Here is a 27486-nt window from a genome sequence, read left to right on the forward strand (position 1 = left end):
TATCTAGGGCAGCCCCCCAGCTGCAGGCTCTTCCCCTCCCCCCCTCCGCACAGAGTCTCACGTGACTGGCTGGTGACCTGTCTTTATTAGTCCCCCGGCTCCTGCCCCACCTTGCCCCGGGGGCCAGCCTGGCTCCACAGCTGTGGGGGGTCCCCGCTGAGCCGATGCCCCGATTTTAGAGGGACTGTCCTGCAATTCAAGGCTTTGTTTTCCACAGCCCCCTCCGATCCCCTCCCCCCCCCGGCTGGGCCCCACGGCGGGGGCTGGCTCCCGGGGAACAGTGGTTCCCGTTTACATGGTAGGGGTCAACTGAGCATCCCTCCCTTAAATCCAGCCGGAAATTCACCACCCCGTTGGCCACCTTTCACCAACCAACCCGGCCCCCCACATTCCTCCCTCCACCAGGCCCTTCCCCCCCATTTTCTCTCTTGCCCCACATACTCATTTTCTACCAGTGGGTCCGAGCCGCTTCCATTGACCCTTTGCTGGGTTGGGCCGTGTCCTCCCCCCGCGTCCCGGGCATTATGTCTGGAGGGGGCGGGGGGTGCTTCGTCCTCTGTGATTTCTCTCCCCCCGGCCAGTCGGGCGTTTACGCCGGCTCGTGACTCATGTTCCTGGGTCGTGCAGCCGGCGACGGCCCTGCCTCAGTTTCCCGGCTTTGCTTGGCGCTCGGCTTAACGGCGGCGGAGCCCGGTTCCGGCGGCGGAGGGGGTCCCGTCCGTGCACGAGCCATGTCCCGGCGCTAGGGGGCCGCTGGGCCCCATTTCCGGCTGTCGCGCCCCTCTGGCTCCCGGGGGGCCGTGTTCCTCCGGTAGCTCGGGGGCTGTGCCGTGGGGGGACCCGGCCAGCACCCCCGCCCGCAGCAGGGCCTGGTAGTGCGCGGGACGCCAGCGCTGCAGGTAGACGCTCATCTTCCCGGGAACGCCGGCAGCGCCATCCAGACCTGGGAAGGGTGGGAAGACAAAATCAGTGGGGCAGGAGGTTTGGGGGGCTGAGACGAGCTCCAGGGCTCCCCCCCAGCCACCCCCACTCACCTAGAGCCCGCCGGAGCCGCATCACCCCCTCCAGTGCCGCCGGCACGTCCTCCGGCGCCCGGGCCAGGGCCTCCACCTCGGCCACGGCGTAGCCGAAATCCGTCTTGTCCAGGTCGACCCGCAGACCCCCCCCCAGTCGGTAGCTGCGGCGCCGCGTCACGAAGGTGGCGAACGGCTCCAGACCCAGCCCGGCCATGGCCACGGGCAGCTGGTCCCAGCCGGGCCCAGGGGCCACGCCCAGCACCCCGCACAGCCGGCCCACGATGGCGCCGGGGCTCGTCAGCTCCTGGTATGTGGTGGCCACAGCTGGTGGTGCCCGGGACGTGGCCTCTGGGACTTGGCTGGATGCTCCGGCATCCTCTGCTGGCGGCACCTGGGACGTGGCCTCCGGGACGTGGCCTGATGCTCCGGCGCCCTCTGCTGGTGGCGCCAAGGACGTGGCCTCCGGGACATGGCCTGACGCTCCAGTGCCCTCTGCTGGCGTCGCCTGGGACGTGGCTTCCAGGATGTGGCCAGAGGCTCTGGCGCCCTCTTCTGGTGGCTCTTGGGAGGTGGCTTCCAGGACGTGGCCGGACCCTCCATCGCCCTCTGCTGGCGGCGCCCGTGTCGTGGCCCCCGGGCCATGGCCGGACCCGCCGGTGCCCCCTGCTGGCTCCGGGGGGCACTTGAGCTCCCAGCCGGCCCCCTGGCGGAGCCGCAGCCAGTGGTCGGCCAGGGTGAGGCGTAGGTCGGGGGTGTCGAAGTAGCGATCGCTGAAGGATGAGTCGCCGGCCAGGGTCGCCCCCAGGGCCACCAGCTCGGCCTCCGTGCCTGGCCCGGCCACGAACTTCGACTCCACCTCGATGCTACCCGACACCATCCTGGCCCCTCTGCGGGGCAGGAAGGGGGCAGTGAGACACAGTGTAACCCCGCCCCTGCCACCGCGACGCCCCCTGCCCAGCTCCCGCCCCATAGCACAGTGCCCTTCGCCCAGCCCCATGGTGCCCCCTGCCCAGCTCCCGCCCCAAAGCACAGTGCCCTTCGCCCAGTCCCACAGCACCCCCTGCCCAGCTCCCGCCCCATAGCACAGTGCCCTTCGCCCAGTCCCACAGCACCCCCTGCCCAGCTCCCGCCCCATAGCACAGTGCCCTTCGCCCAGTCCCACAGCACCCCCTGCCCAGTCCCATAGCACAGTGCCCTTCACCCAGTCCCACAGCACCCCCTACCCAGCTCCCGCCCCATAGCTCAGTGCCCTTTGCCCAGCCCCACCCCTGCCCAGCTCCTGCCCCACTCTCCATAGCGCAGTGCATTTCGTCCAGCCCCACGGCACCCCTGCTCAGCGCCTGCCCCATAGCACAGTGCTCTTCACCCAGCCCCTGCTCCACTCCCCATAGCACAGTGTCCCAGCCCCGGCCCCATAGCACATTGTATTTCACCCAGACGCCTCCGCCCCTGCCCCATAGCACACTGACCTTCACCCAGCCCCGCCCCCGACTCCCTAGCACAGTGTCCCAGCCCCGGCCCCTGCCTAGCTCCTGCCCCACTCCCCACAGCGCAGTGTATTTCACCCAGCCCCGCCCCACGGCCCCAGCACTGACCTCACCTGCCCCGCGCTCCTCCCCGGACCCAGCTACCTGGCCGGCGCGGATACGAGCGTGTGGGCGGGGCATCAGCAGCTCCCAGAGTCCCTTGCGGCGCCGGGATCGGAGCTGGGGTTTTTCCCGTTGGAGAATTAATTGACTGGCGTCGTGCAGAGACCCAAAGCAGGGCATGCTGGGAGCTGTAGTTCTAGAGGAGAAGGGCATGCTGGGAGCTGTAGTTCTAGGGGGAATGGCATGCTGGGAGCTGTAGTTTCAGGGATCAGGGCAGACTCAGAGTTGTAGGGCCAAGGGGGAGTAGCATATGCTGGGAGCTGTAGTTCTGTGGAGAGCGAGGCATGCTGGGAGCTGTAGTCCCAGGTGAAGCAGGGCATTGTGGGCGCTGTAGTTCCAGGTGAAGCAGGGCATTGTGGGAGCTGTAGTTCCAGACGATAAGGGCTTGCGGAAAGCCGGTGTCTTTGGCCTCTATCTCTCCTTCTCACTCCCCACCCCCGCCCCCCAGCGGTGCCTGTCTCACGTCTTCACTCCTGGTTGCTATGGTGACCAGAAAGCTGCAATTAGGAGCAGCAGGATGGGGGGTCCTTACTGAGGAAATGGGGTTAACCCCTGGTGGACCAGGAGGCGGGGACTCCTGGGTTCTCTCCCCGACAATGGGAAGGCAGTGGGGGCTAGTGGTTAGAGCAGGGGGGCTGGGAGCCAGGACTCCTGGGTTCTCTCGCCAACTCAGGGAGGGGAGTGGGCGCTAGTGGTTGGAGCAGGGGGGGCTGAGACTATCTGGAGGCGCACGGTTGATTACTCCTGATGCAGCACCACTGGGCAGGGCAGGGAAGCCAGATGTGGATGGAGGAAGAATTGGGATGGAGAAGGCAGAGGGGAAGGGGCTGGTTATGTGGGGTGGAGGGGAGATGGGGCGGTGTGGCATGGGCGAAGGGCTATGGGGGATGGGGTGGTCCTGGTGGGGGAGTAGAGGGCTCTGGGGAGAGAGATGTGGGGGGAGAACTAGGGGGACGGGTTGGGGGCTGGGGAGGGGACGTGGGTCTAGGGGTGTATGGATGGCGGGGGGGGGGGGAGAGAAAGGCTGGGGGGGGGGGTCAGTGAAGGGGCCTCGGTTGGGGAAAGGGCTGGAGGATCGGGAGTGGGGGGGCGCGCAGACACTCCAGCTCTTCCCCCCACGGTCCCGCGGGCCAGGCCCTGAGCGGCTCCGTGCCTCAGTTTCCCCAAGAATAGCCCTGCAGGAAGGGTAAATACGGTGTGAGGGGCTGGCTGGGGGGGGGGGGGCGGGGCGCTGTGGGGCAGTGCACCTGCTCTGGTGGGGGGGGCTCAGACACGCCCCTCCCCCTCTCCTTTTTGTCCTTTTCAGGGCGGGGGGGGGCCGAGCCTGGCTGGCTGGGGGGGGGGGCGGCGAGAGACTACATTTCCCATCATGCTCAGCTGCACCTGCTCCGTGTCCCCCCCCCGCCGGGGTGCGGGGGGGGGGGAGGGAAATTGATTATTCCATTGTGTAGCTCGCCAGCGGCCGCTCCGGAGCGAGGGAGCGGAGCAGGGCGGGAGCGGAGGAGTGTAAATCAATGGGGAAACCCCGGCGGCGCCCCCATCGATCCGCGGGCCGGCCCTGAGCCAGGGGGAGGCGCTGGAGGAGGGAGCCCCCCCCCCGCCCGGCCCCGGCCGCCGCTGAGCCCCCTTCTTCCAGCGAGCAGAGTAAGTGGCATCGATTTCCCATCGCTTCACTCCGGCTGGCAGCGTGTGAACGGGGGGAGGGACGCGGCCGGGGGGGGGGGGAGAGGGAGAGGGGCGGTGGAGAGGGGGGGACGGGACGGAGGGGGGAGGGGAGGGCAGGGGAGGAAGGCGAGGAGGAGGAAGGCGAGGGAAGAGGGGGATGGAGGCAGAAAGGTGCAGGGGGGGGAAGAGGGGAGGGGGAGGAGGGAGGGAGGGAGGGATGGAGGCGTGTGAGGACGGACAGACGGACAGGGCGATGGATGGATGGAGGGACAGACAGAGGGACGGAGGGGTGTGAAGATGGACGGACGGACGGAGGGGTGTGAGGACAGAGGGACAGACGGAGGGACGCAGGGGGGACGGACGGGAGGGATGGAGGGATGGACAGACAGAGGGGTGTGAGGATGGAGGGACAGAGGGATGGATGGAGGGACGGACGGAGGGGTGTGAGGACGGAGGGACGGACAGAGGGGTGTGAGGACGGAGGGACAGACAGACGGAGGGGCGCAGGGGGGACAGACGGAGGGATGGATGGATGGAGGGACGGACAGAGGGGTGTGAGGACGGACGGACAGACGGAGGGGCGCAGGGGGCAAGGGAGGCCGGTTCCTTCCTGCCCCGGATCTGTCGCCAGCCGGGGGGGGGGGGGCACAGGCCAGGCCTGAACGGGGGAGGGGCATCGGCTGGGGGATCGCTGCTTTGGGCCCCCCCTTTGTCTGGACCCAGCTACCCCTCTCCTGCCCCCCCTCACGCCGCAGCCAAAGTGGGGGTCGCGGGGTGGGGGGAGAAGAGCCGGGGTAGGGGGGTCGTGATGTGTGGGGAGATGGGGGGAGAAGGACTATGGGGTGTGTAAGACCCTGCCATTGCCCCCCACCCCGCCCCCTTCCATAGGGGGGTGAGGAATGTGGGGGGAGGGCTGCCCCCCAACACCCTGCAGCGGGGAGCTGGGAGCTGGAGTGAATCAAGGCAGCTCATCGATCCCGGTGCCCCGGCTGGGTCAGCCCATCGATTTCCCATCCGTCTTCCTCCTCCTCCGCACAACCGGGTGTGTGTGTGTGTGTGTGTGTTGTGTGTGTGGGGGGGGGGGGCCGGGAGTCAGGACTCCTGGGTGCTCTCCCTGGTTTTCGGGGACTCCCCACACTGGGCAATGCGGTGGGTTGGAATCACACCGCACCGACCTCGCTCAGGCCCACGCGGGGTTGTCGCCCGCCTGCGTCGAGTTGTGCGGCAGTTGTGTGCCAGACCCCGGCCGCAGGCCACACCGCACACAAAAGGCCCATGGCACAGGATCGCACGCACAAGGCAGGGGGACACTGCCGCACACCAAAGAACCACAACTCAGACCCACAAAACGAGTGCCAGCAACTCAGCCCCGCCCCCCCCGCCCTCCACAACACCCACACAAAGCAAACAAACCACAACCAGCCGGCGCGACACACGGAAACACACTGCGCAGAGACACACGGCAAAGCCCCACAACAGAGAAATCAAACCGGAAATGCAAACACCACAAAAGTCCAACACAAAAGCAGCTCCCGCAATAAAGTCAGACACAACACGACAAAGGTAGCGCACAACCCGCAGTAGACACCCATAGGTTTCATAAAAACACACACCTGCGACCCCCAAAATGACGACACAACCCCACAGAAATCAACCACCAAAACCACAACCAACGACACACAAAATGCAAATCACACAACCACACAACATCATTTCAAAGAACCCACCACACAATCAGAAACATACAAAACCTCATGACACAAACCTATAAAACAATACACAAAGTTCACAGCCACACAACACGCAAAATATGACATTCACTCAACACCACCCCACTGAAACACAATGAACCAACAACACATAAAATACAAACCACGTAACAGCCACACAACATACAAAATACAACAGCCACACAACACCCCCTCCACAAAAACACAACCAACTCACAACACAGAAAGCAGAACCCCACAAAAGCCAAACAACACAAAATCCGACCAATAACACACACTACACAAAACCCACAACAACCACACAGACAACAATATGCAAAATACAAAACCGCAAGAAATACACACCACAACCAACAACACACACAAAACCCAGCCCCCACAAAAAGTACACAACAGAAACATAGAAGAGCAGTTCCAACAAACAAGTCCAACACAAACCCTAATGACACACCCCAAATGCACACTGCACCACAACACACAACTGGAGAACAAATACAAAAACACATAACCCCTGTGACACAATCTGCAACATCCCAGCATGCACTTCAGTAACACAGCACCACTGCAACAACACAACCACCACATCCCTCATTGTTCCTTCCCACAGTAACACAATCCACCCCAGCAACACACCACATGATGCACTCTCTTTCGCACACATACAGCGCACTCCAACGGCCAGCTACAACCACACAATCCCCAATAACACAACACTTGCCACACACACCACCAAAGAGCAGTCACCCCACACCTCGACACTGAACACCGTGCACACAAACCACTGACACACAATCGCACACAACTCACAACTCGCACACAACTCACACACACGTGACTCCCCCAAAGTCACACATACCATGGACACGTAGGTACAAACCAAAACAGCACCATGCTACTACACAACGCCACGTAATGACACAACACTGCACACACACATCTCACAGTAATACACAGCACACCGAAAGAGACACAGCAAAATATGCAACGTCACAGAAACACGCAACTTGCACAACAACACACATGCAACCCCCTACCCCCAAAACAGATCTCACTCAACTGCGGCTGCATCAACACAACACACTGAGCTACACAATCCCAGCAAACAGAGACGGCACTCTCTGCACAATCACACTTTCTGTCACACCACACAAACACCCTCACAGAGGCAGCAGGGAGACACAAAGTGTAGCACAAGGACACACACTTGGCACAAACGTGACAGTCGCATAAGTTGGCACACAACTGACACACACAATACAAAGAGCACACACAATCGATATACACAACACACACAATCAATACCCAGAGATGATATGCAGAAGACACAGGGCACACACACACACAATCAATGCACACAGTCGCTTTACACAACACACACAATCGATATGCACAACACGATACACACCGTCAACACACACAGTTGATATACACAGCACATCCAGTCAATATACAGTTGCCTTACATGACAATCACAATATACACAACACACACACACACAATCACACACCCAACTGACACAGCCGATCATTGTACACAACACACAATTGATATACAAAACACACACCAAAGCAGCACACACAACCAATACACACAACACACACACAACTGACAAAGCTGATCGCTGTACACAACACACACACCTGATCGACGCACACCGCACAGTACACACACACACACACACACACATGACAGCGAGGGGATGTTCAAGCTTTAACAGTCGCTCCACCCCCCAACAGCCCTCTGATGGGTTTTTTTAAAATATTAGCATATGCAGATGAGTGGGCGGAGCCTCCAGTCAACCCCACCCCACATCCTGCCACCACATGGAACAGCTCAGTGTCTAGACACCCAGGGTTCCCTATTGTATGCAAATTGCATGTAAATGAGCACCCTTGTGCATTGTGGGATGGAGACCGACCACTGCAGGCCCCTCTTAGCCAGGCCCTGCCCCCCCCAGTCCTCCCATGGGAGAGGCTGGGAGTCCCCCATCCAGGGCGCCCGTCTCTGGGGTGCCCCTTGGCCGGGGTGAGGGGCCCCAGGGGGGCTGCAGGGCACCAGGGGGGCTGGACTGGCAGGGGCCCCCCCCATATTCATTTCCCCTCATCGGCCTGCGCGGCCCCAGCCCCCCCCCCAGCTCTGTCTCTGTTTCCCTCCCTCCGTCCGTCTGTCCTGCCCGCTGTCCTCCCCTCCCCCACCCCACTGCCTTTGTGTCTCCCGGCACAGAGACCAGGCTGGGGCTAATTAACCCCCCCCCTGCCTCTCTAATGAGGCGATTTGCATCCACAAGCCCCGCCCCTCCAGGGAGGGTGAAGGGGGCTCTGAAAGCCAGACTGAGCTGGGGGGGGGCAGATGGATGACAGACAGAGAGGTCTAGGGTGAGGGGGGATGTAGGAGTGGACGTCTGTCTGTCTGTCTGCCCCCTATGCCCCCACTATCTGTCTGTCTGTCTGTCTGTCTATCCACCCTTCCCCACACACCTGTCTGTCTGTCTGTCCACCTATGCCCCAGTGTGTATCTATCTATCCCCGTACACCCGCTCTGTCTGTCTGTCTGTCTAGCGATCTATCCCCCCCCCGCCACACACCCTCTGTCCACCCCTCCCCCCATGCCTATCTGTCTCTCCGTCTGTCTGTCTGTCGGAGCTGGAGGGGGCTGGTCTCAGGGCTCCCACCCCCTGGCAACTCCGTCTCTCGGCCCAGCCCCCCAAGTGCCCCCGCCCCTTGGCTCCCAGCCGTTTCTCGTTTCTCCGCCCCATTTGCAATGTAAATCGCCCTCTCCAGCCCGGGTGACTCTGTAAACACCAGCTGGGGCCTGAACCTTGCAGCCCCCCCCCCCCGGCCCCAACCGGTACCCCAATCCTGCCAGCCACCCCATCCCCCACCCCCCCGAGCCAGCCCAGCCCTCCGCTCTGGGGCCGGATCGGGGCCAGCGCCCCCTAGAGGGGATGGGTGGAGCTGAGTCGGCATTGGGGGGAGGCAGAACTAGTCACTGCCCCCCAGGGGACTCTGCTCCCCCATTCCTCATAGCCAGGGGTTGGGGGCATGGGGCCGGGTGGGGGGCAGGAGGGAAGGGTTCCCACGCCCCCCATTTCTCTCACGCTCATTCTTTTTCTCATTCTCTCCTTCCGTTCTCTCTCCCCCCCCCCCAGCATCTCGGCTCCAGCGCTGAGATGACCTCTCCGCACGCCTCCCGCCGCCATGGACGCCCCCTCTAACTCCGCCTCCTCCTCTTCCTCTGCCCACTCGGCCCAGGGGCAGGATGACAGGGCTGCGGGCTGGCCCCCTCAGGACCCCTCCGCCCCTCCAGCCACCAAAGAACCCGCCCTGCCGGACCCCCCTCCGCCTCCCCTTCCCCTGCTGAGACCATGAGGCCGGGCCCCGGCCCCCAGCCAGCACCGGGCCCCGCCAACCTACCGGCAGGCGTCCCAGCCGCCCCGCGACTCCAGGCAGGTTTTGGCCTAGAAGCCCCAAGCCCGTCCCGCCTCCGCCCCTCCGCCCCCAGGGAAGACGCCAACCTGGAGGAGGAGGAAGAAGAAGATGATGACGAGGAGGAGGAGGAAGATGGTGGCAACGCAGCCCAGCTTCTCTTCTCCACGGATGGCTCAGTCTATCTCCTCGGCGGCGGCCATGTTCTCTTACCAAAGGGCTACCCCAGCGCCATGGCAACCCTGCCGGTGTCCACCCTCCACGTCCAAGATGGCGGCCCCAACCAAGGCTTTACGTCTACTGACCAAATGTCCCAGAATACCTCAGCGCCGGGCGAGCGGCCCCCCTCCGGCGCCTTCTGCAGCTACCGACTAGCCAGGGCCTCTGCTCCCACCACCTCTGCCAAAAACTCTCCCACCAAACCCAAAGATGCCGCCACCGACGGGGAGGGAGAAGCCAAAATTGGCCGAAAGGAAGAACCGCCACGGCCGCTCTGGCTGTGCTTGGCCTGCCATCTCTCCTTCCGACGGGGCCGCTCCTTGGCGTCCCACGCCCTCTCGGCCCATGGGACGCGACTCAGCCCCGGGGAGCTCCGGGCCCTGTCCAGAGGCGTCCCTGCCGTGCTCCAGGGCACTGCCCTCAGCTTCCTAGAACCAAATAACCCCACCAGCGGGGTGGACCTCAGTGCTGGAATGTGTAGTGGATGGGTGAATGTACTGAAGGAGGAGGAGGAGGAGGAGAGAAGCCTCCGAGGACGCAAGCCACCCGATGCCAAAGATTCAAGGGCCGGCGGCGCGGATTGGGCCAAGGGGGGTGAGGAAGAGGAGGAGCCGCAGGAGGAGAAGGCTGAAGGCAAGAAGGAACAAGAGGATGGGCTGAGGCTTCTGCCGGACCAAAGCTCACGAGGCCAAAGCCCACCCAGGGGCGCCAACGTCCCGGATGACCCATCCCCAGGGAAGGCCATCGCCGACGTCAACAATGAATCCAACGTTGGGTTGGCCAACAACGACGTCAACAATGAATCCAATGTTGGGTTGGCCAACAATGACGTCAACAATGAATCCAACGTTGGGTTGGCCAACAGTGGGACCAACCCCAACAGTGGAGGGGTCCCTTTTGGCTTCGGGGATGATTATGCAGCCATGGCCTATCCCGGACTCAGTCTCTCTGGCCACATGTCCCTGTTGCATTCCCGTAACTCCTGCAAAACTCTCAAGTGCCCCAAATGCAACTGGCACTACAAGTACCAGCAGACCTTGGATGTCCACATGAAGGAGAAGCATCCCGAGAGCAACAGCCACTGCGCCTACTGCAGTGCCGGGGGCCCCCACCCACGCCTGGCCCGGGGCGAGAGCTACAACTGTGGCTACAAGCCCTACCGCTGTGAGGCCTGCAACTACTCCACCACCACCAAGGGGAATCTCAGCATCCACATGCAGTCCGACAAGCATCTGGCCAACCTCCAGGGTTTCCAAGCAAACACGAGCGGTGGGGCCCAGCCGGTGCCCCCCGCCACCCCTCCAGCCCCGACACCAGTGGCCCCTGAGGAGAAAGAAGCCAAGGGCAAGACCTCCTGGCAGTGCAAAGTCTGCAGCTATGAGACCAGCATCTCCCGCAACCTGCGTATCCACATGACGTCGGAAAAGCACATGCAGAATGTGCTTCTCCTCCACCAAGGGCTGCCGTTGGCTTTGCCCGGGCTCCTGGGGCAGCCGGGGGGGAGCAGTGGGGGGAAACAGCAGCCGCAGGCCGAGCTCTTCCAGTTCTATGGGGTGCAGGCTTTGGGTCACCACCACCACCACCCCGGCCACCACCATGCAGGAGCCACCAGCGCCGCCCCGGGACTGCGGGTGGAGAAGTCCATGGAACCAGCCCAGCTGTTGCTCAATGGCTTCCACCCACTGGTTCCCACTGGGAGGAAGGGGGCAGTTTCAGCACCAGGTAAGGGGGCTGCGTCCCTTTGCCTCACACCATGTCTTCCTGTCTCCCACTCTCACCACCAGTGACCCTTCCGCCCACACGGTGCCCCCCGTTCCCAACACTGGTTAATTTTGGAGGGGCTGGCCAACAGTAGGGTCAACGTTCAGTAGGCCAATGGTGGGGTCAACGTTGGGTTGGCCAACAGAGTGAGGTCAGTGTTGGCTTGGCCAACAGTGGGGTCCAACGTCTGCATGGCCATCAGTAGGGGGGATTCCTGTTCACTTGCTCCCATGTCTCTCCTTCCTCCCCATGTCTCCCCATGTCCACCCCAACCAGTGCCCTCCATGCCCCTTCCCAACCCTACTTCCGTCTCTGAGAGCCCCATCCCCTCCCTCCTGCTCCATCCCACGATTCTCCTTCCAGGGGGCTGGACACTGATAACCTGGAGGGGGCTGGGAGGGCTGGGATCCCCCAAGAGAGTTTGTAGGGACAGGAGAGAAAATGTCATCAGGTCAATATTAACAGACTTTATCCATTCTCTTCTGTTCGTCTCTCTCTACATTTCTCCCTATCTTTTTATCATTCTTTTCTTCCTTCCTTCCATTTTCATTGTTTATTCATCCCTATTTTTCTTTTGTTCTTTCCTTTTTTTTTCTCTCTCTCTCATCCATCCATCCATCCCCCTATACCCCTTCGACCCCTCCCTCCCTCCATCCATCCCCCTATACCCCTTCAACCCCTCCCTCCCTCCCTCCCTCCATCCATCCCCCTATACCCTTCTACCCCTCCATCCATCCATCCATCCATCCCCCTATACCCCTTCTACTCCTCCATCCATCCCCCTATACCCTTCTACCCCTCCATCCATCCATCCCCCTATACCCTTCTACCCCTCCATCCATCCATCCATCCCCCTATACCCTTCTACCCCTCCATCCATCCATCCATCCCCCTATACCCTTCTACCCATCCATCCATCCATTCATCCCCCTATATCCTTCTACCCCTCCATCCATCCATCCCCCTATACCCCTTCTACCCCTCCATCCATCCATCCATCCATCCATCCCCCTATACCCCTTCTATTCCTCCATCCATCCCCCTATACCCTTCTACCCCTCCATCCATCCATCCATCCCCCTATACCCTTCTACCCCTCCATCCATCCCCCTATACCCTTCTACCCCTCCATCCATCCATCCCTCTATACCCTTCTACCCCTCCATCCATCTATCCATCCCCCTATACCCCTTCTAACCCTCCATCCATCCATTCTTGGACTTTTGCTTGTTTATGCATTTTATTTCTTATACATTCATTCGTTCTTTCGTTTCGTTTTTTGTCCATTCATTCATTCATTCATTCATTCATTCATTCCTCTCTCTCTCTCTCTCTGCCTTGTTCTCTCATTCATTCGTTCGTTCATTCCTCCTTTTTCTCTTCCTCATTTCCCTTGTCTCGTTCTTTCTCTGCCCCCCGCCCAGCAGCTCCGGTGCTGCTTTCCCCCTCCCCGTGTCCTCTGCCCCCGTTGGCGCCCGAGTCCCCGCCACCGGCTGCGCCGGTAGCCTCGGGGCGGCTCTTCGGCTGCCTGGTCTGCCAGCGCTTCGGCACGGATAGCGTGGAGGAGCTGCTGCGCCACTCGACCGCCCCGCGCCGGCTGCCCGAGGCGGAGTGGAAGGAGGTGGCGGGGGACCTGCACCGCTGCCGCCTCTGCGCCTACAGCACCCAACTCAAGGCCAACTTCCAGCTGCACCTCAAGACCGACAAACACACCCACAAGTACCAGCTGGCCGCTCACCTGCGCGAGGGGGGCGGCGCCTTCCCAGCCGCCGCCCACCCCGCAGGGGTGGAGCTGCAGCCCAGCTCCGCCCCCGCCCCGCCCCCTCTCCACCTGCGCTGCAACCTCTGTGACTACGAGACCAACAGCAAGGAGAAGATGCGGCTGCACGTGCGGGGGGCTGGGCACGAGGAGGGCGAGCGAGGCTACAAGGTGAGGGGGGGCGGGGCTGCGGGGAAGGGAGGGGCTTGGAGGGGAGGAGGAGGAGGCGGGGCTATGGAGGAGGAGCTGGGGGCGGGGCTAGAGGGGACCAGAGGAGGGCCGGCCAGGCTGCACGGTTCAGCGGGGCGGGGCGGGCTACAGGCGTTGGAGGCGGAGCATGTCAAGAGTGGGCGTGGCAACCAGGCTATGGGGGAGGGGACCCAGACGGGTGCTGGTGGGGAGGGAGGGGGGCTCCCTGTCTCTCCCCCCCCGACCTCTCTTTCTCCCCCCCTCCCGGCCCCCCAGTTCCTGCTGCAGTTGGAGGCCTCGGCGCCGGGTCCGGCCCCCCCCCACTTCCGCTGCCTGCTCTGTGACGCCACCGCGCCATCCCGCCTGGCCATGCTGCGCCACCTGCGGGCCCCCCGGCACCACGAGGCCCCGGGCCCCCACCACCTCCAGCCGCCACTGCCGGGGGGGCGCCCCATGGATGAGGGCATGACGGCCCTGGAGAGATACGTCCGCCTGGCCGAGGCCCTGCCCCAAAGCGCTGGTAACCCGGGCGGGGGAGGCTGTGGGTTGGGAGTGAGGGGCGCCGGGCTGGCAGGGTGGGGCTGTGGGTCGGGAGTGAGGGGCGCCGGGCTGGCAGGGGTGGCTGTGGGTCGGGAGTGAGGGGCACCGGCACGGCCACTGCTCTCCCCTTTCCCCTTCCCCCCCTCGGTGTTTAATTCTTCTGGGACACATTCAAGCGCGACGCGGCCGCGGGAAACGTTCGCCCCGTAATGGATTATGACAGACACCCGGGCTGGTTGCCTGGCAACCAGAACGAAGGAACGGGGGAAAAAAAACTGAGCCCGGGGAGGAGAGAGAGAGAGAAAGAAATTCTCTGCATGTGCCTCGGTTTCCCTGACAGCCCCCCCGGGGCTGCAGGTCGGGAGCGAGGGGCACCTTCTGGTTCTGGGTCCAGTCCAACGTCACTGCCTGGGGCTAATCACATCCTGCCCCCCTCTGGCCCCACCCCCTTGGCCCCCCCATTCCCGTAACCTCCTCCCCTCTTCTGCACCCCCCAGGGAAGGAGCTGGCGGCCGAGCCCTCGACCCCTGAGAAAGAGACATTGAAGAAAGCCCCGCCCCCAGGTGAGAGACTCCACCCCCCGCAGGACGCCTGGGTTCCTGCACCCCTCTGTGAGATTCCAGCCTCACCCTGCCCCCTCAAATCTCCTGGGGGAGGGGCGGCTGGGTCAAGAGGCGGGCAGGCTGGGGGGGGAGGGGAACCAGAGCCCATCGCTAACACTCCCCTCGCCACTGCAGGACCCGAGGAGACCAAGACCAAGAGCCGAGCATCGGGGGAACCCCAGACTACGGTGAGCATCCCCCGGATGCCTGGGTCCCTTTCCCGCCTCCCAGACGCTTGGGTCCCTTTCCTGGGACATTTTCCCCCCTCCTGGACGCCTGGGTCCCTTTCCCCGCTCCTGGACTCCTGGGTCCCATTCCCCCGTCCCGGACGCCTGGGTCCCTTTCCTGGGAGGTTTTCCCCTGTCCCGGACGCCTGAATCCCATTCCCCCGTTCCGGACGCCTGGGTCCCTTTCCCCGCTCCTGGATGCCCGAGTCCCTTTCCCCGCTCCCGGATGCCTGAGTCCCTTTCCTGGGAGGTTTTCCCCCGTCCCGGATGCCTGGGTCCCCCCCGTCTGACGACCCTCCTTCCCCCCCAGGTGTTCTGCTGTCCCTACTGCAGCTACGTGAGCGCGGCGGCGGCAGCGGTGCAGAACCACGCCCACTCCCAGCATGCCCTGCAGCCCACCTATCGTTGCCCCCTGTGCCAGGAGGAGCAGCTGGTCGGGCGGAGCAGCCTCCATGTGCACCTCAGCCACGTGCACAACGTGGTGCCCGAGTGCGTGGAGCGGCTGCTGCTCGTGGTGAGCGACCCCCCTAGCACAGCACAGCACAGCGCCCCCTAGTGCCAGGACCCCACAGCACAGCACAGCGCCCCCTAGTGCCAGGACCCCACAGCACAGCACAGCACAGCACAGCGCCCCCTAGTGCCAGGACCCCATAGCACAGCACAGCACAGCGCCCCCTAATGCCGGGACCCCCACAGCACCCCCAGCACCGGGACCCCACAGCACAGCACCCCCTAGCGCCAGGCTGGCAGACAGGGCCCGGGCACAGTCTAACTTTGTTCGCCTTTAACCCCCCTCTTCCATTCCCTCCGCAGGCCACCACGGTGGAGATTAACTTTGCCACCAAAGTCCTGCCCGGCCCCGGCCCCGACCCCCCCGAGCCAGGAGCAGCTCCCTACCCGGACTGCGGGGGGGAGTGTGACGTGGCACCCAGAGGTGAGTGCCCCCTAGTGCTGGGAGACGGAGAATGAGGAGGGGTTCAGGAAGGACTTGGGGGTGGGGGAGGTTTCACCCCTGGGGGGGCTGCACTGGGGGTGTATGGGGGGATTCCAGCCAGGGACTCCCCCTTTATTGACCCCCCCACACCTTTCTCTCTCTCCTCCCCCCCACCCCGCAGTTCTCCCCACTGGAGACGACACCCTTTCAGCCCCGCTTCCCGCCGCCCCCTCACCGCCTCCTGCCCCAGACGCCCGGCCCCTCCAGCCCCGCCCGGCCTCACCCCCGGTGCCGAAGGCCGACGACGCAGAGGAGGAAGCCCCGCCCCAGCTGCCCGCCCCCTCCGAGGAGCAGCAGCACCCCCCTGAGGCCACGCCGGCCCCCCAGGACCCGCGGCACCCCCTGTCTTACCGGAAAGCCACCAACTTCGCCCTGGACAAATTCCTGGACCCGGCCCGGCCCTACAAGTGCACGGTCTGCAAAGAGTCCTTCACCCAGAAAAACATCCTCCTGGTCCACTACAACTCCGTCTCCCACCTCCACAAGATGAAGAAGGCTTCAGCCGACCCCACCGCCCCATCCCGGGGCGAGCCGGGGCCCGCCGGCGCCCCCCAGCCTTCCTCGGACAAGCCCTACAAATGCACCACCTGCCGGGTGTCCTACAACCAGAGTTCCACCCTGGAGATCCACATGCGCTCCGTCCTCCACCAGACCCGCTCCCGGGTGGCCAAGGCGGAAGCTGCCGGCAAAGGAGAGGCGCCAGAGGCGGGGGAGGCCCCAGAGGCGGCCCCGGTGCCCCCAGCCGAAGCAGAGCCCCCCAAGCTCCTGGAGGTGCCGGGGGCTCTGCCTTTCCCGGCGCCGCTCTTCTCCCCGCCTCTGCTGCCCCCGTTCCCAGTGGTGCCGGAGACCCTCCTCAATCTCCAGCAGCAACAGCTTCTGCTGCCCTTCTACCTGCATGACCTGAAGGGGGCACCCAAGCTGGCCCTGGCAGCGCCGGCCTTAGCACTGCCAGCCCCTTCCGCCGCCCCCCTGATCCTGGCGCCGCCGAAGGAGCCACTGCCGGTGCCGCCTGCCCCAGCAAAGCCGGAGACGGAGGAGGACGCCGCTGGAGAAGAAGCCAACGTGGCCTCCCACCCGGCGGCCAAGGCCCTGCTTGAGAACTTCGGCTTCGAGTTAGTGATCCAGTACAATGAGGGGAAACAGGGGGCGGCGGTGGGAGGGGGCGGCGGCGGGGCTCCCCCACCGGCGGCCCCGCTGCCCCGCCCGCCAGCCGAGAAGCTCCGGTGCGGCACATGCGGGAAGCTCTTCTCCAACATGCTCATCCTGAAGACGCACGAGGAGCACGTCCACCGGCGCTTCCTGCCCTTCGAGGCCCTCAGCCGCTATGCCGCCCAGTTCCGGAAGACCTATGACAGCCTGTACCCGCCGGCCGAGGGGGCGACCCCCATGGAGACCCCCCCGGCGCCGCCTGGTATCCCCCCTCTGTGCCCGCCTTTCTTGATGCAGCCGGTGCCGGTCGTGGTGCCTCCAGGGCTGCCCGAGGCCGAAGGGCGGTGGTTCCGGGGTGAGGAAGAGGAGGGCGGCACCGCTGGGGCGGGAACGGACCCATCCCGGGGCGGCCAGGTGAGCCGGCGGTTCTCCCGCACCAAATTCACTGAGTTCCAGTCACAGGCGCTCCAGTCCTTCTTCGAGGCCAGCGCCTACCCCAAGGACGGCGAGGTGGAGCGTCTCTCGGCCCTGCTGGGCTTGGCCAACCGGGTCATCGTGGTGTGGTTCCAGAACGCCCGGCAGAAAGCCCGGAAGAATGGTGCTGAGGCCGGGGGGGCCGGTGGGGCCACTGGCCAGCCCGGCTGTAAGAAATGCCAAGCTGCCTTCCGGTGCATCTTCGACCTGGTGCGGCATCTCAAGAAGTGCTACGATGACCAGCCCTCGGCAGAAGCCAACGAGGAAGAGGAGGAAGAGCTGGAGGAAGAGGAGCTGGAAGAAGAGCAGGAGCCACCGGCTGAGGAAGAGGAGGAGGAGGAGGAGGAAGAGGTGCCAGCGGGCGATGGAGACCCCAAGGAAGATCAGCCAGCGAGCGACGGAGCGGTGGAACTGCTGGAGAGCTGCGCCCCCACGTTCTCCTCCGACCCACCAGCAGCTCATGGCTCGGCACTCCTGCCCCCTCCTGACCTGCCGCTGGGATTTGGGGCGCCCCAGCCGGAGCTGCCCCGCAGCCAGGGGACCCCCCTGAAGAGAAAGCATGAGGACGGCAGCCAGTCGCCGGGTGGCGGGAGCAGCGGCGAAGGGGAGCCGCCGCGAGACAAGCGTCTCCGCACCACCATCCTCCCGGAGCAGCTGGACGTCCTCTACCGCTGGTACGTGCGAGATTCGAACCCCACCCGCAAGATGCTGGACTGCATCTCGGAGGAGGTGGGGCTCAAGAAACGGGTAGTGCAGGTGTGGTTCCAAAACACCCGCGCCAGGGAACGCAAGGGGCAGTTCCGGTGCACCGCCGGTGCTGGGATCCCTCCCATCAAGACCTCAGCAGCCTCTTCCTTGGCCAAGTTGAGCCCTGGCAGTGGGACATCCAATGTGTCTGGCAGTGGGATGGCCAACGTCTCTGGTGGTGGAATTTCCAACGTCTCTGGTGGCGGGACGGCCAGCGTCTCTGGGATAGCCATCTCCAGTGGTGGACTCTCCAACGTCTCCAGCGGTGGGATGGCCCACGTCTCCGGGATGGCCAACGTCTCCAGTGGTGGGACGTCCAACATCTCTGATGATGGGATCTCCAATGTCTCCGATGGTGGGATGGCCAACGCCCCTGGCGGCGGGACGCCTGGCTTCCCCTACAGCGTGAACCAGGTTGAGCCGGAGCCACCAGAGGACGGTGAAGTCCAGAGTCCCGCCGGCGGCGATCTGAGCGACTCCTCTTCCTTTTCCTCCTTGTCTTCTTCCTCCTCTTTGGCCGACCCGGAGTCGCCAGGCGGGCAGGGGCGGGCGTTGGAGGGCACGGCCGGGTTGGATCCGCTGGGCCAGCGCCGCTACCGGACCCAGATGTCCAGCCTGCAGCTGAAGATCATGAAGGCCTGTTACGAGGCCTACCGGACGCCCACCATGCAGGAGTGCGAGGTGCTGGGCGAGGAGATCGGGCTGCCCAGGAGGGTGATCCAGGTCTGGTTCCAGAACGCCCGGGCCAAAGAGAAGAAGGCCAAGGCAGCCATGGGTGAGGGGGGCCCCGGGGCGCCCCCTGAGGGCCCCGCGGAGTCCCGGGCCGAGTGCCCTGTCTGCCAGATCAAATACGACTTCTACGTCTCGTGCCGCGGCCACCTGTTCTCCCGCGGCCACCTGGCCCGGCTGAAGGAGGCCGTGCAGGCCCAACTGCGCAGCGAGGGCCATGAGGGGGCGCCGGGCCCCCCGCTCCTGCCCAGCCCCCCCGGAGCCTCCCCGGCGGCCGGCGCCGCAGGTGAGTGGCAACGCGTGGTGAGGTGAGTGGGGTCGGCGGGGGTGGGGGGAGGGGACTTTCCCGTCCCCACTGCGGATGCCCTGCCCCCCCCGCTTCCGGCATCCTGCCCTGTGCCCCCACCCCTCTGCATTGCCTCTCCCATGTGCTCCCCACCCCCACCCCTCTTCCCAGCTACCCCGCCAGATTCCCCACCCACTCCCAGCTTCCTACACCCCTGACTCCAGTTCCCCATCCCCGCCCTCCCTTTCCCAGCTTTGTACCCCCTCTCTGGGGACCCTATGGGGTGGAGATCCCTGTGGTTGGTGAAAGAGGGGACTGGGGGGGCGGCCGGGATGCTGAACCCCACAATCATGACCTCCCCGTCTTTTCTTCTCCCAGGTGCCTCTGCTGCCAACGCCGGCTCCGGACTCCTGGCTTCCATGCCGCTGGGACGCCCCTTACCTCAGAGCCAGCTGGGTGAGCCCACCGGGGAGACCCAGCCAGAGCCGGGAGCTGCCCGACCTCCCCTTCCCGCTGCGGCCAGCCCGGCCTCGCCCGCCCGGAAGGTGGCGCCAAAGCCCCTGCAGCCGGTGGCCCCTGCCCTGCTGGGTGGCCCCTTCCTTCCCTTCCCGGTGCCAGCGGGCACCCCGCCCTCGCTTTTCGGGGCCCCACTGCCCGGCGGCTACTTCCAGCAGCTGTACGGCCTGAAGACAGGTCTCTTCCCGGTGAACCCGGTCATACCTCAGACCCTCGCCGGCCTCCTACCGGCCCCAGAGCCGGCCGGCGTCTCCACGGTGGACGTGGCCCACCGCTACCTGTGCGGCCGGTGCCAGGCGGCCTTCGAGGGTGAGGCAGAGGCGGCCGCCCACCAGGCCGGCTCATGTTACTTTGGCCGCCCGGCGCCGGCGCCGCGGCGGGTGCCCGTCTGCACCTACCACTGCCTGGCCTGCGAGGTGCTGGTGAGCGGGCGGGAGGCGCTGGGGGCCCACCTCCGGTCCAGCGCCCACCGCCGCAAAGCCGGGCCCCCCCCTGCCGTTGCCACCGGCCCCGCTGCCAGCCCCACCACCGCTGCCGGCCCCCCTGCCCTGCCCCTCGCCCCGGCCTTTGCCAAAGAGGAAGCAAAGTTACCTCACTCGGACCCCAGCCCAAAAAGCAACTCTACCTCAGCCACGCTGCTAGCTTTATGAACAGCGCCGGGCGCAGCCGGGGGACATCCAGCGCAGCCGGGATCCCAACCTGTGGGAACAACCCCCCCGCCCCCGGCCTGGGTGGCGCCCAGCCTGGAACCCCCACTGCCGGCCCCTAGCCCCCCCACACCCTGGGGGACCCCTGGAACACCAACTGCCGGCCCCTAGCCCCCCACATCCTGGGGGACCCCCCATAAACCCATCCAGGAGCCCCAATTCCAACCCCAAGCCCCCCCACCCTGAGGACCCCCCCAGAACCCTCACTTCCAGCCCCTACACCTTGGAGGAGCCCCCCGGAGCCCCCACTGCCTGACAAACACATCCATATACCCCCAACTGGCTCCTGGCTGCCCCTCCTCCCCCCCCACCCAAATCCCCCCATGCCAACCCCCCAGGGGCCCTCCCAGGCTGTCCCCCCCCCGGCTGCCCACCCCCCCAGCACAAAACAGGCCAAAAACAAAACTAAATGAATGGACAGCACGAGAGAGAGAAACTCAAGGAAACGAAAAGGGGGGGGAGAAAACCCCTGGGTCCCCCCCATCCAAAACCCCACCTCTTCTCCTCCCCGTGAGCATGCTCCGCCCCTTATGTACAGAACTCGTTGGGACGGATGGACGGACACTGACTCCAGCGCCAACCAAACGGGAGACTTCGCGGGACCAGCCCTTGCATCCCCCCCCCACAATTTCTCCAGGGGGACCCTGGGCCGGGGCGATGGGGGGGGGGGCGGATCGACGGACGCTTCCCCTGCCCCCCCCCACTTTCTTCAATGGCTTTAAAACATCCCTGCGCGCCCGGTTTCCTGCCCCCCCCCCAAAAAAAATATCCACCCCCACCTGCCGAACCACTGGACTTGGAAATGAATTCAACCCATTCCCCCCCAATCCCGCGGAGCCAAAGTTTCTCCCCCCCCAATGGCGCCGCAACCGCAACCAAAAAAACCCCCCCCTCACCACCAAGGAAAGACGAGAACCAGGATCTGAAAGATGCCCCCCCCCCCAGCAAAAGAGGACGCGGACCCAAAGGCTGCACCCCCCAGTGTCTGATGGCACCCATTTGAGCCAAAGGGTGGGTCTGATTCCCCCCACCCACCCACCCCGGATTCAATTTTCTTTCTGTCCCACCCCCCCAGCTCCGTCCCCCCCCCCCCAGGATGGAGTTGTTCACACGGCGGGACACAGCCGTTTTTCTGTCGCCACGAACCAAACGAACTACAAACTGAGGGAGGGGGCGGAAAGGAAGAAAATGTGGGATTATGGGATCGCCAGCCCACCTCCAACCTGCCCGCCTCACTGGAGCACCAAAAAAACCAACCCGGCGTTTGTTGTGTATTTAAAGAAAATGGGGGGGGGGCAGGGAAGAAGGAAAAAGACCCCCCCCCCCCAAAAGGAAATAAAAAGGAATTGAAAAAAATGCTATGAAAGAAAGGGGGGGCTGGGGGACGAATTGGGGGGGGGAACGAGACAGGGTCACGGAGCGGATGAGAGATGGAGTGGGAAAGGCGAAAGCGGCAGGAAATGGCGGGCGGGAATTCCCACGGTTTTATAATTGTCCTGTGTGTCCCCCCCCTCCCCGGCTCCGCCTCCTTTGGAAGGAGCCCCTTCCCCGACCTGACTCCTCCCCCTCCTTGTTGGCCCTGCCCCCGCCCTTTATCTTCTGGCTCCACTCTTCCTCCAGAGACCTCCGGCCTTCCCCCACTGATCCCACCTCTTTTGATATAGGCTCCGCCCCTTTCTCAAGTAGACCCACCCCCTTCCTCAGCCACGCCCCTTCAGCCCTTGGCCCTTCCCACCTCCTTAAAGGCTGTTTTGGCCCCACCCCTTCCTCCATTAGCCCCTCCCCTCCCTAAATTAGCCCCGCCCCTTCACCTTTGGCCTGCCCAGCTCCCCAGTTCCACCTCTTTTTTGTGTGACCGCCCCCTCATTGACCCTGCCCCTTTCACTTTGACCCGCCTCAGGCGCCATAGGGTTGTGGGGGGGGAGCATAAGCCAGAGGTCTCCAAGCTGTGGGGGGAGTCCCCCACAGAGGAATGTTCAGGGGGCACAGCGGGACTTGGGCCAGCCACCTATGGGGGGGGGGGGAGTGCCACCGAGCCCCGTTTTGGCCCCATCTCCACTCTGGCCCTGCCCCCAGCTGCAGCCCCGATTCCTGGCCCCACGGGGGGGCAGGACCAGGTAAGCGGAGGGTGCAACCCCCAAAGTTTGGGGACACTGACATAAGCAGATTCCGCTTATTGCTCTGTGGCCTGGCCTCTCTCCCTGCTGGCAAGAGGTGGGGCTAAGAACATGGGCATGGCCATCGCAGCAAGAGGTGGGGCTAAGGAGGTGGGAGGGTCCACTGCAGACAGGGGTGGGGCCAAGGAGGTGGGAGGGTCCACTGCAGACAGGGGTGGGGCCAAGGAGGCAGGTGGAGCAGTGGAAGCCCAGGTGGGGTGGCCAGTGGAGTGGGGAGGGGTTACGAGGCAGAAATGAGGTGGGGTGACTGTGTAGGTCAGCCTGTGGGGATTTGCATATGGGGAGGAACCCACTGGATGCCATTTTGGTGTGACCCACCAAAATTAAAGCCTCGCTCTATTACCCTATCCCCCCATCTAACCTCATCCGTCCCAGGTGGTCAGGAAAGAGTCTGGGGGATGGCGGGAGACAAGGTGTCCCCCCCCCCCCAGTTCCCCATCAATCACCCCCCTGTATGGCCCCCCAGGTTCCTATGACTGTCCCCTTCCTAGCCCCCCCTCCATCCTTTCTGCCACCTTCGCCCTCTCCAACCACCCCCATACTGGTCTTCTCCCCCCCAGTGCCCCAGCCCCGCCCCTTACTATGGCTGCCCACCCCATCATCTCCCTGCCCCCCACTCATCCTCCCCCCATCATCTCAAACCCCCAAATATTCACCCAGGCATCCCCCCGCCCCAGCATTTTCTAACCCCGGAGCACGAGAAGATGGAGGGGGCGGAGGAGTACAGTGGGGGGGGTCTCCCATCCACCCCACGTTTCCCCCTCCACCGACACCAACGGGCTGCAGATGCTTGATTTGCAGATCTCAAAGCCCCTTGCAAAGGCGGGCAGAGTCATTGTCCCTCCCCCCCTCTTTGCAGATGGAGAAACTGAGGCCCGGAGCGGGGCACACAACTGGCCTAAGGTCGCCCAGTGCTAGATCTGGGAGGAGAACCCAGGCGTCCGGGGTCACCGGGCTGGCCTGTTTGCGCCACCCAGATCCCTCTGTCCACCAGTGAGACACAAGCCGGGGGCCCATCAAATTGGGGCATCATGTCAACCAATGGCAATGAATGGTCCGGCTCGTCCCACGAGGTCTGAGCATCTCAGATCGTCACCGTATTTACCCTCCGCACCGCCCTATCAGCATCCAGCTCAGGAATAACGTTTCATCCGGCCGCCCGTGTGCACAGAGATTAACGCCTCTATTACCGGCAATTATTGCACCATCACATCCTTTTTCGACCCGCTCCAGCGCCAGCCTGGCACGCAGGAAACGCAGGTTCAAATCCCTGCTCCCCGCCCCAGACCCCTGCGTGACCGTGGCCAAGTCACTTGACCACGCTGTGCCTCAGTTTCCCGCCTTGGTAGCAATCAGGCTTCCCCACCCGACAGGGTGTTGAGGAGGGTCAAACTGGTGACAATTGCGAGAGGCTCAGATCTCGTGGGACGAGCCGGCCCATTCATTGCCGTTGGTTGACGTGATGCCCCAGTTTTGATGGGAACTGTATGCCCAAGAACCTCTTGAGAGGTCCATGAACTTTTCGACCCAGGGGGATATCTTGCGCCCTAACTGGTGCCACGGCTGGGCAGAATCTTTGTGGGATCTGGGACTATTAGCTCCGAACCGACCCCAGCGTTAGAAGATACAGAGGGGCCGTGGCTCTCTTGCCCTACCTTTCTCTGCCTCGCCGGAGTTTCCCCCCCAAAAGAATCGGGTCTTTTGCCAAAGGAGGGTGGACAAAGGTCCTGTCTTTGACTGGGGAGGAGGAGAGAAGAGATGGGGAGATGTGGAAAGAAGGGGACATGATGGGGGAAACGGAAGTGGTAAATCATCCGGTGAAGAGAAAGATTTGACAAACTGGGATGGTTTAGTCGGGGTCGATCCTGCGTGGAGCAGGGGATTGGAGTATATACCCCCCGAGGGCCCTTCCAACCCTCATCTCCTACGCTGCGGGGTGGGCGGAAACCAGACGGCCCCGTTGGCAATTGGTAAAAATGGAACGGAATCGTGGCTCCCGGCCGAGGCCAAAGGGAAATCGTTCCAAAGGTTTGGAAAGGCGCAAAAAAGGCGTTCGACTGGGTCGTTGTGAGGCAGACGAGGGCAATCGGGACCCAAAAAGGCATTTGAAACAGAAGCATTCAAAACCAAAAGTCACGCTGGGGATTTTTCCTGAGGTCGCTGAAAAGCATCAGGGGGGGTAAACGGCCACGGAGCCGCCGGCGGTTTTGGCGTCTGTGTTTTTTTCGTAACTCGCCAGTTATGCGCAAATCCGGGAAAGGGAAAACCCGGGGGCAGTCACACGACGGCACCTGGGCTGTTCATTCCCCCCCGGAGCGCCTGGCCTCGGCCAGCCGTCAGACAGGACGCGGGGCTGGAGGGACGCTGGGTCCGCCCCGGTCTGGCCGTGCCGATGTTACGTTCTCAGTGGAAACGGGCGTGGGATGAGGGGTTGGGTGGGGTGGGGAGCAGTCAGGATCCAGGCTGGACAGAGGGAGTGACGAAGCGGACGGGAGAATTATGGAGGAATGCCCTAGAGGAATAGAGACAAGGGCTGGCACGGCCCCATCACCCCCCATATCCCAGTGCCTGGGACCCCCAGCACCAACACACAGCCCCAACACCGCCCCATATCCCAGCACCAAGACACGGACCCGTCAACCCCCATATCCCAGCCTTTGGGACCTCCAGCACCAACACATGGCCTCATCAACCCCCATATCCCAGTCCCTGGGACCCCCAATATCGAGACACGGCCCCGACACCGCCCCATATCCCAGAACCGAGACACGGACCCGTCAACCTCCATATCCCAGGCTCTGGGACCCCCAGCACCAAGACATGGCCCCGTCACCCCCCCCCCCATATCCCACCACCTGGGACCCCCAGCACCAAGACATGGCCCTGTCAACCCCCATATCCCAGCCCCTGGAACCCCCATCACAAAAACACAGCCCCATCACCCCCCATATCCTAGCCCCAAGACATGGCCCGGTCACACCCCATATCCCATCCCCTGGAACCCCCAGCACCAAGACATGGCCCCGTCACCCACATATCCCGGTGCCTGGGACCCACAGCACTGAGACATGGCCCCATCACACCACCCCACCGTATCTGGGTCCCCAGCAGGAAAAATCCACACTTCTTGCTGCTCTCTCGTATTTTTCACAATTTTTTTTTTGGAAGAAATGTGCGTGAAAGGATAAATCTGACTCACCTCTGCTGGGATCCTCTTGGTCTTTAGATCCTTGCGCTTTCTTCAGCCTCCAAGACATTTCCAGGTTTCCTCTGACTGCGAAGCAACCCTCCTTAGTCCCGGTGCTTTTATCAACCCTTTCAATGGTCTCGGAGGTCTCCCAAATCTGAGACCTGGAAAGGCGGAGAATTTGCTGGGTATCCAGGCTGTCGGAATCTCGCATTTTCCCCTCCTGAGGGAAATCCCAGCTTTTCCCAATTTCCTTCGGTCCCGGATCAGATGGGGAATTGAAATATAGAGGCTACCTGGGAGAAGAAAATTCCTGGAAACCGTTGGGTCCAAGCCATCGAAACAGGGAAGCATTTCTCAGGAATAAATTTGTTTTGACCTTAATATATATGAGATTATATTAGATATATTTGGGAAGACAGACTTTGTATATAATACACGCTCATCCATCCATCCATCCATCCCCTTACACCCTATCTATCCATCCATCCATCCATCCCCTTACACCCTATCCATCCATCCATCCCCTTACACCCTATCCATCCATCCATCCCCTTACACCCTATCCATCCATCCATCCATCCATCTCCTTACACCATATCTATCTATCGATCAATCGATCTATCCATCCTCTTACACCCTATGCATCCATCCATCCATCCCCTTACACCCTATCCATCTATCCCTCCATCCCCTTACACCCTATCTATCTATCATCCCTCCATCCATCCCTCTATCCCTTTACACCGTATCCATCCATCCCTCCATCCATCCATCTCCTTACACCGTATCTATCTATCCCTCCTTCCATCCACCCATCTATCCCCTTACCCCTATCCATCCATCCATCTATCCCCAGACACACCCATTTTCTGTCTACCTATCAATACAATCTAATCCAAAGGAGAACATCAAACAGGAACGTTTCACCATGACCCAAAGGAAAGCTTTCAGCCTTATCCAAACGACACACGTTTGTACCGCACTTTCGGTATCCCGGTCAGGAAATCCTTTGGGACTCCAGTTTCCCAGGGAAATCCCAATTTCTCCCTCCCGTTCCAAGGTGGCTGCGTCCCAACGGACGGGAATCCCATGGGGCGGGCGGCTGGACGTGGGTCTTGGTGGGAGACGCGGGCAGCAGTGTTGGCTCTTCGGAGAAGCCGTGATTTCGTCAGCCTGGCATTTCCCAGCAGGCAAAGTCGTGAGGTTTGGAGCCCATTTGGCTGATTCCGGTGGCCAAAAGTGGGCAGTGGGGTGAGACTGGCCCTTCGTCATCCCATCCCCTCGGCCAATCCAAACGCGGCTTTGGCTTTTGACAGGCCTGGACATGGCTCCCTTGGCCAATTAGGAAGCACGGCAGGGAAGACGGCCCACGCCCCCTTCCTGTTAACACCTCCGTTCCTTCCCCCAGCGGGGCTGCCGCCAACGGCCCCCCCTTTCCTCCACCACTCGCTCACCTGGCCAGACGAGGAGACTCTTCGCAGCCACGTGACGGGTCCTCGGGTGACCGCGCCTCCTCTTCCTCAGCCAGGCTCCCTGAGAGACAGACAGATAGATGGGGTGTACGGGGATGGACGGACGGACGGACGGACGGACGGACGGACGGACGGACGCACAGACAAATGCGGTGTACGGGGATGGATGGACGGATGGATGGATAGATAGGGTCTATGGGATAGATGGATGGGTAGATGGGTAGATGGATGGACAGATCGATGGGGTGTACGGGATAGATGGA

At 62.9% G+C, this 27486-nt stretch overlaps 2 protein-coding genes across 6 annotated transcripts; one reads left to right on the plus strand and one right to left on the minus strand.

Annotated features, from left to right (window-relative positions):
- Positions 1 to 51: 51 nt before the first annotated feature.
- Positions 52 to 27341, minus strand: THTPA (thiamine triphosphatase). 5 transcript variants are annotated; one of them, XM_067533135.1, is made up of 4 exons: positions 27206 to 27341; positions 25761 to 25912; positions 1035 to 1903; positions 52 to 943 (listed from the first exon to the last, which is right to left on the minus strand). In XM_067533135.1, the coding sequence occupies exons 3-4, from the start codon at positions 1891 to 1893 to the stop codon at positions 675 to 677; spliced, it is 1128 nt and encodes a 375-aa protein (XP_067389236.1). In that variant the 5' UTR covers positions 1894 to 1903; positions 25761 to 25912; positions 27206 to 27341; the 3' UTR covers positions 52 to 674. The 5 variants fall into 5 exon arrangements, with proteins under 5 accessions (XP_067389236.1, XP_067389234.1, XP_067389235.1 ...); XM_067533133.1 differs by having other exon boundaries at positions 25761 to 26044; positions 27206 to 27330; XM_067533134.1 differs by lacking the exons at positions 25761 to 25912; positions 27206 to 27341 and adding an exon at positions 2617 to 2738.
- On the plus strand, positions 9258 to 20399 carry ZFHX2 (zinc finger homeobox 2). The gene is given in 10 exon segments (XM_067533116.1): positions 9258 to 9390; positions 9393 to 11426; positions 12890 to 13395; positions 13690 to 13933; positions 14451 to 14516; positions 14691 to 14743; positions 15093 to 15296; positions 15596 to 15716; positions 15898 to 19161; positions 19540 to 20399. Coding segments are annotated over 10 exon segments (7413 nt in total). The 3' UTR covers positions 20328 to 20399.
- Positions 27342 to 27486: the final 145 nt, after the last annotated feature.

The sequence above is a fragment of the Emydura macquarii genome, unplaced genomic scaffold (genome assembly GCF_026122565.2).
Source record: "Emydura macquarii macquarii isolate MOO-44397 ecotype Brisbane River unplaced genomic scaffold, CSIRO-AGI_Emac_v2 contig_3322, whole genome shotgun sequence".
NCBI lineage: Eukaryota > Metazoa > Chordata > Testudines > Chelidae > Emydura > Emydura macquarii.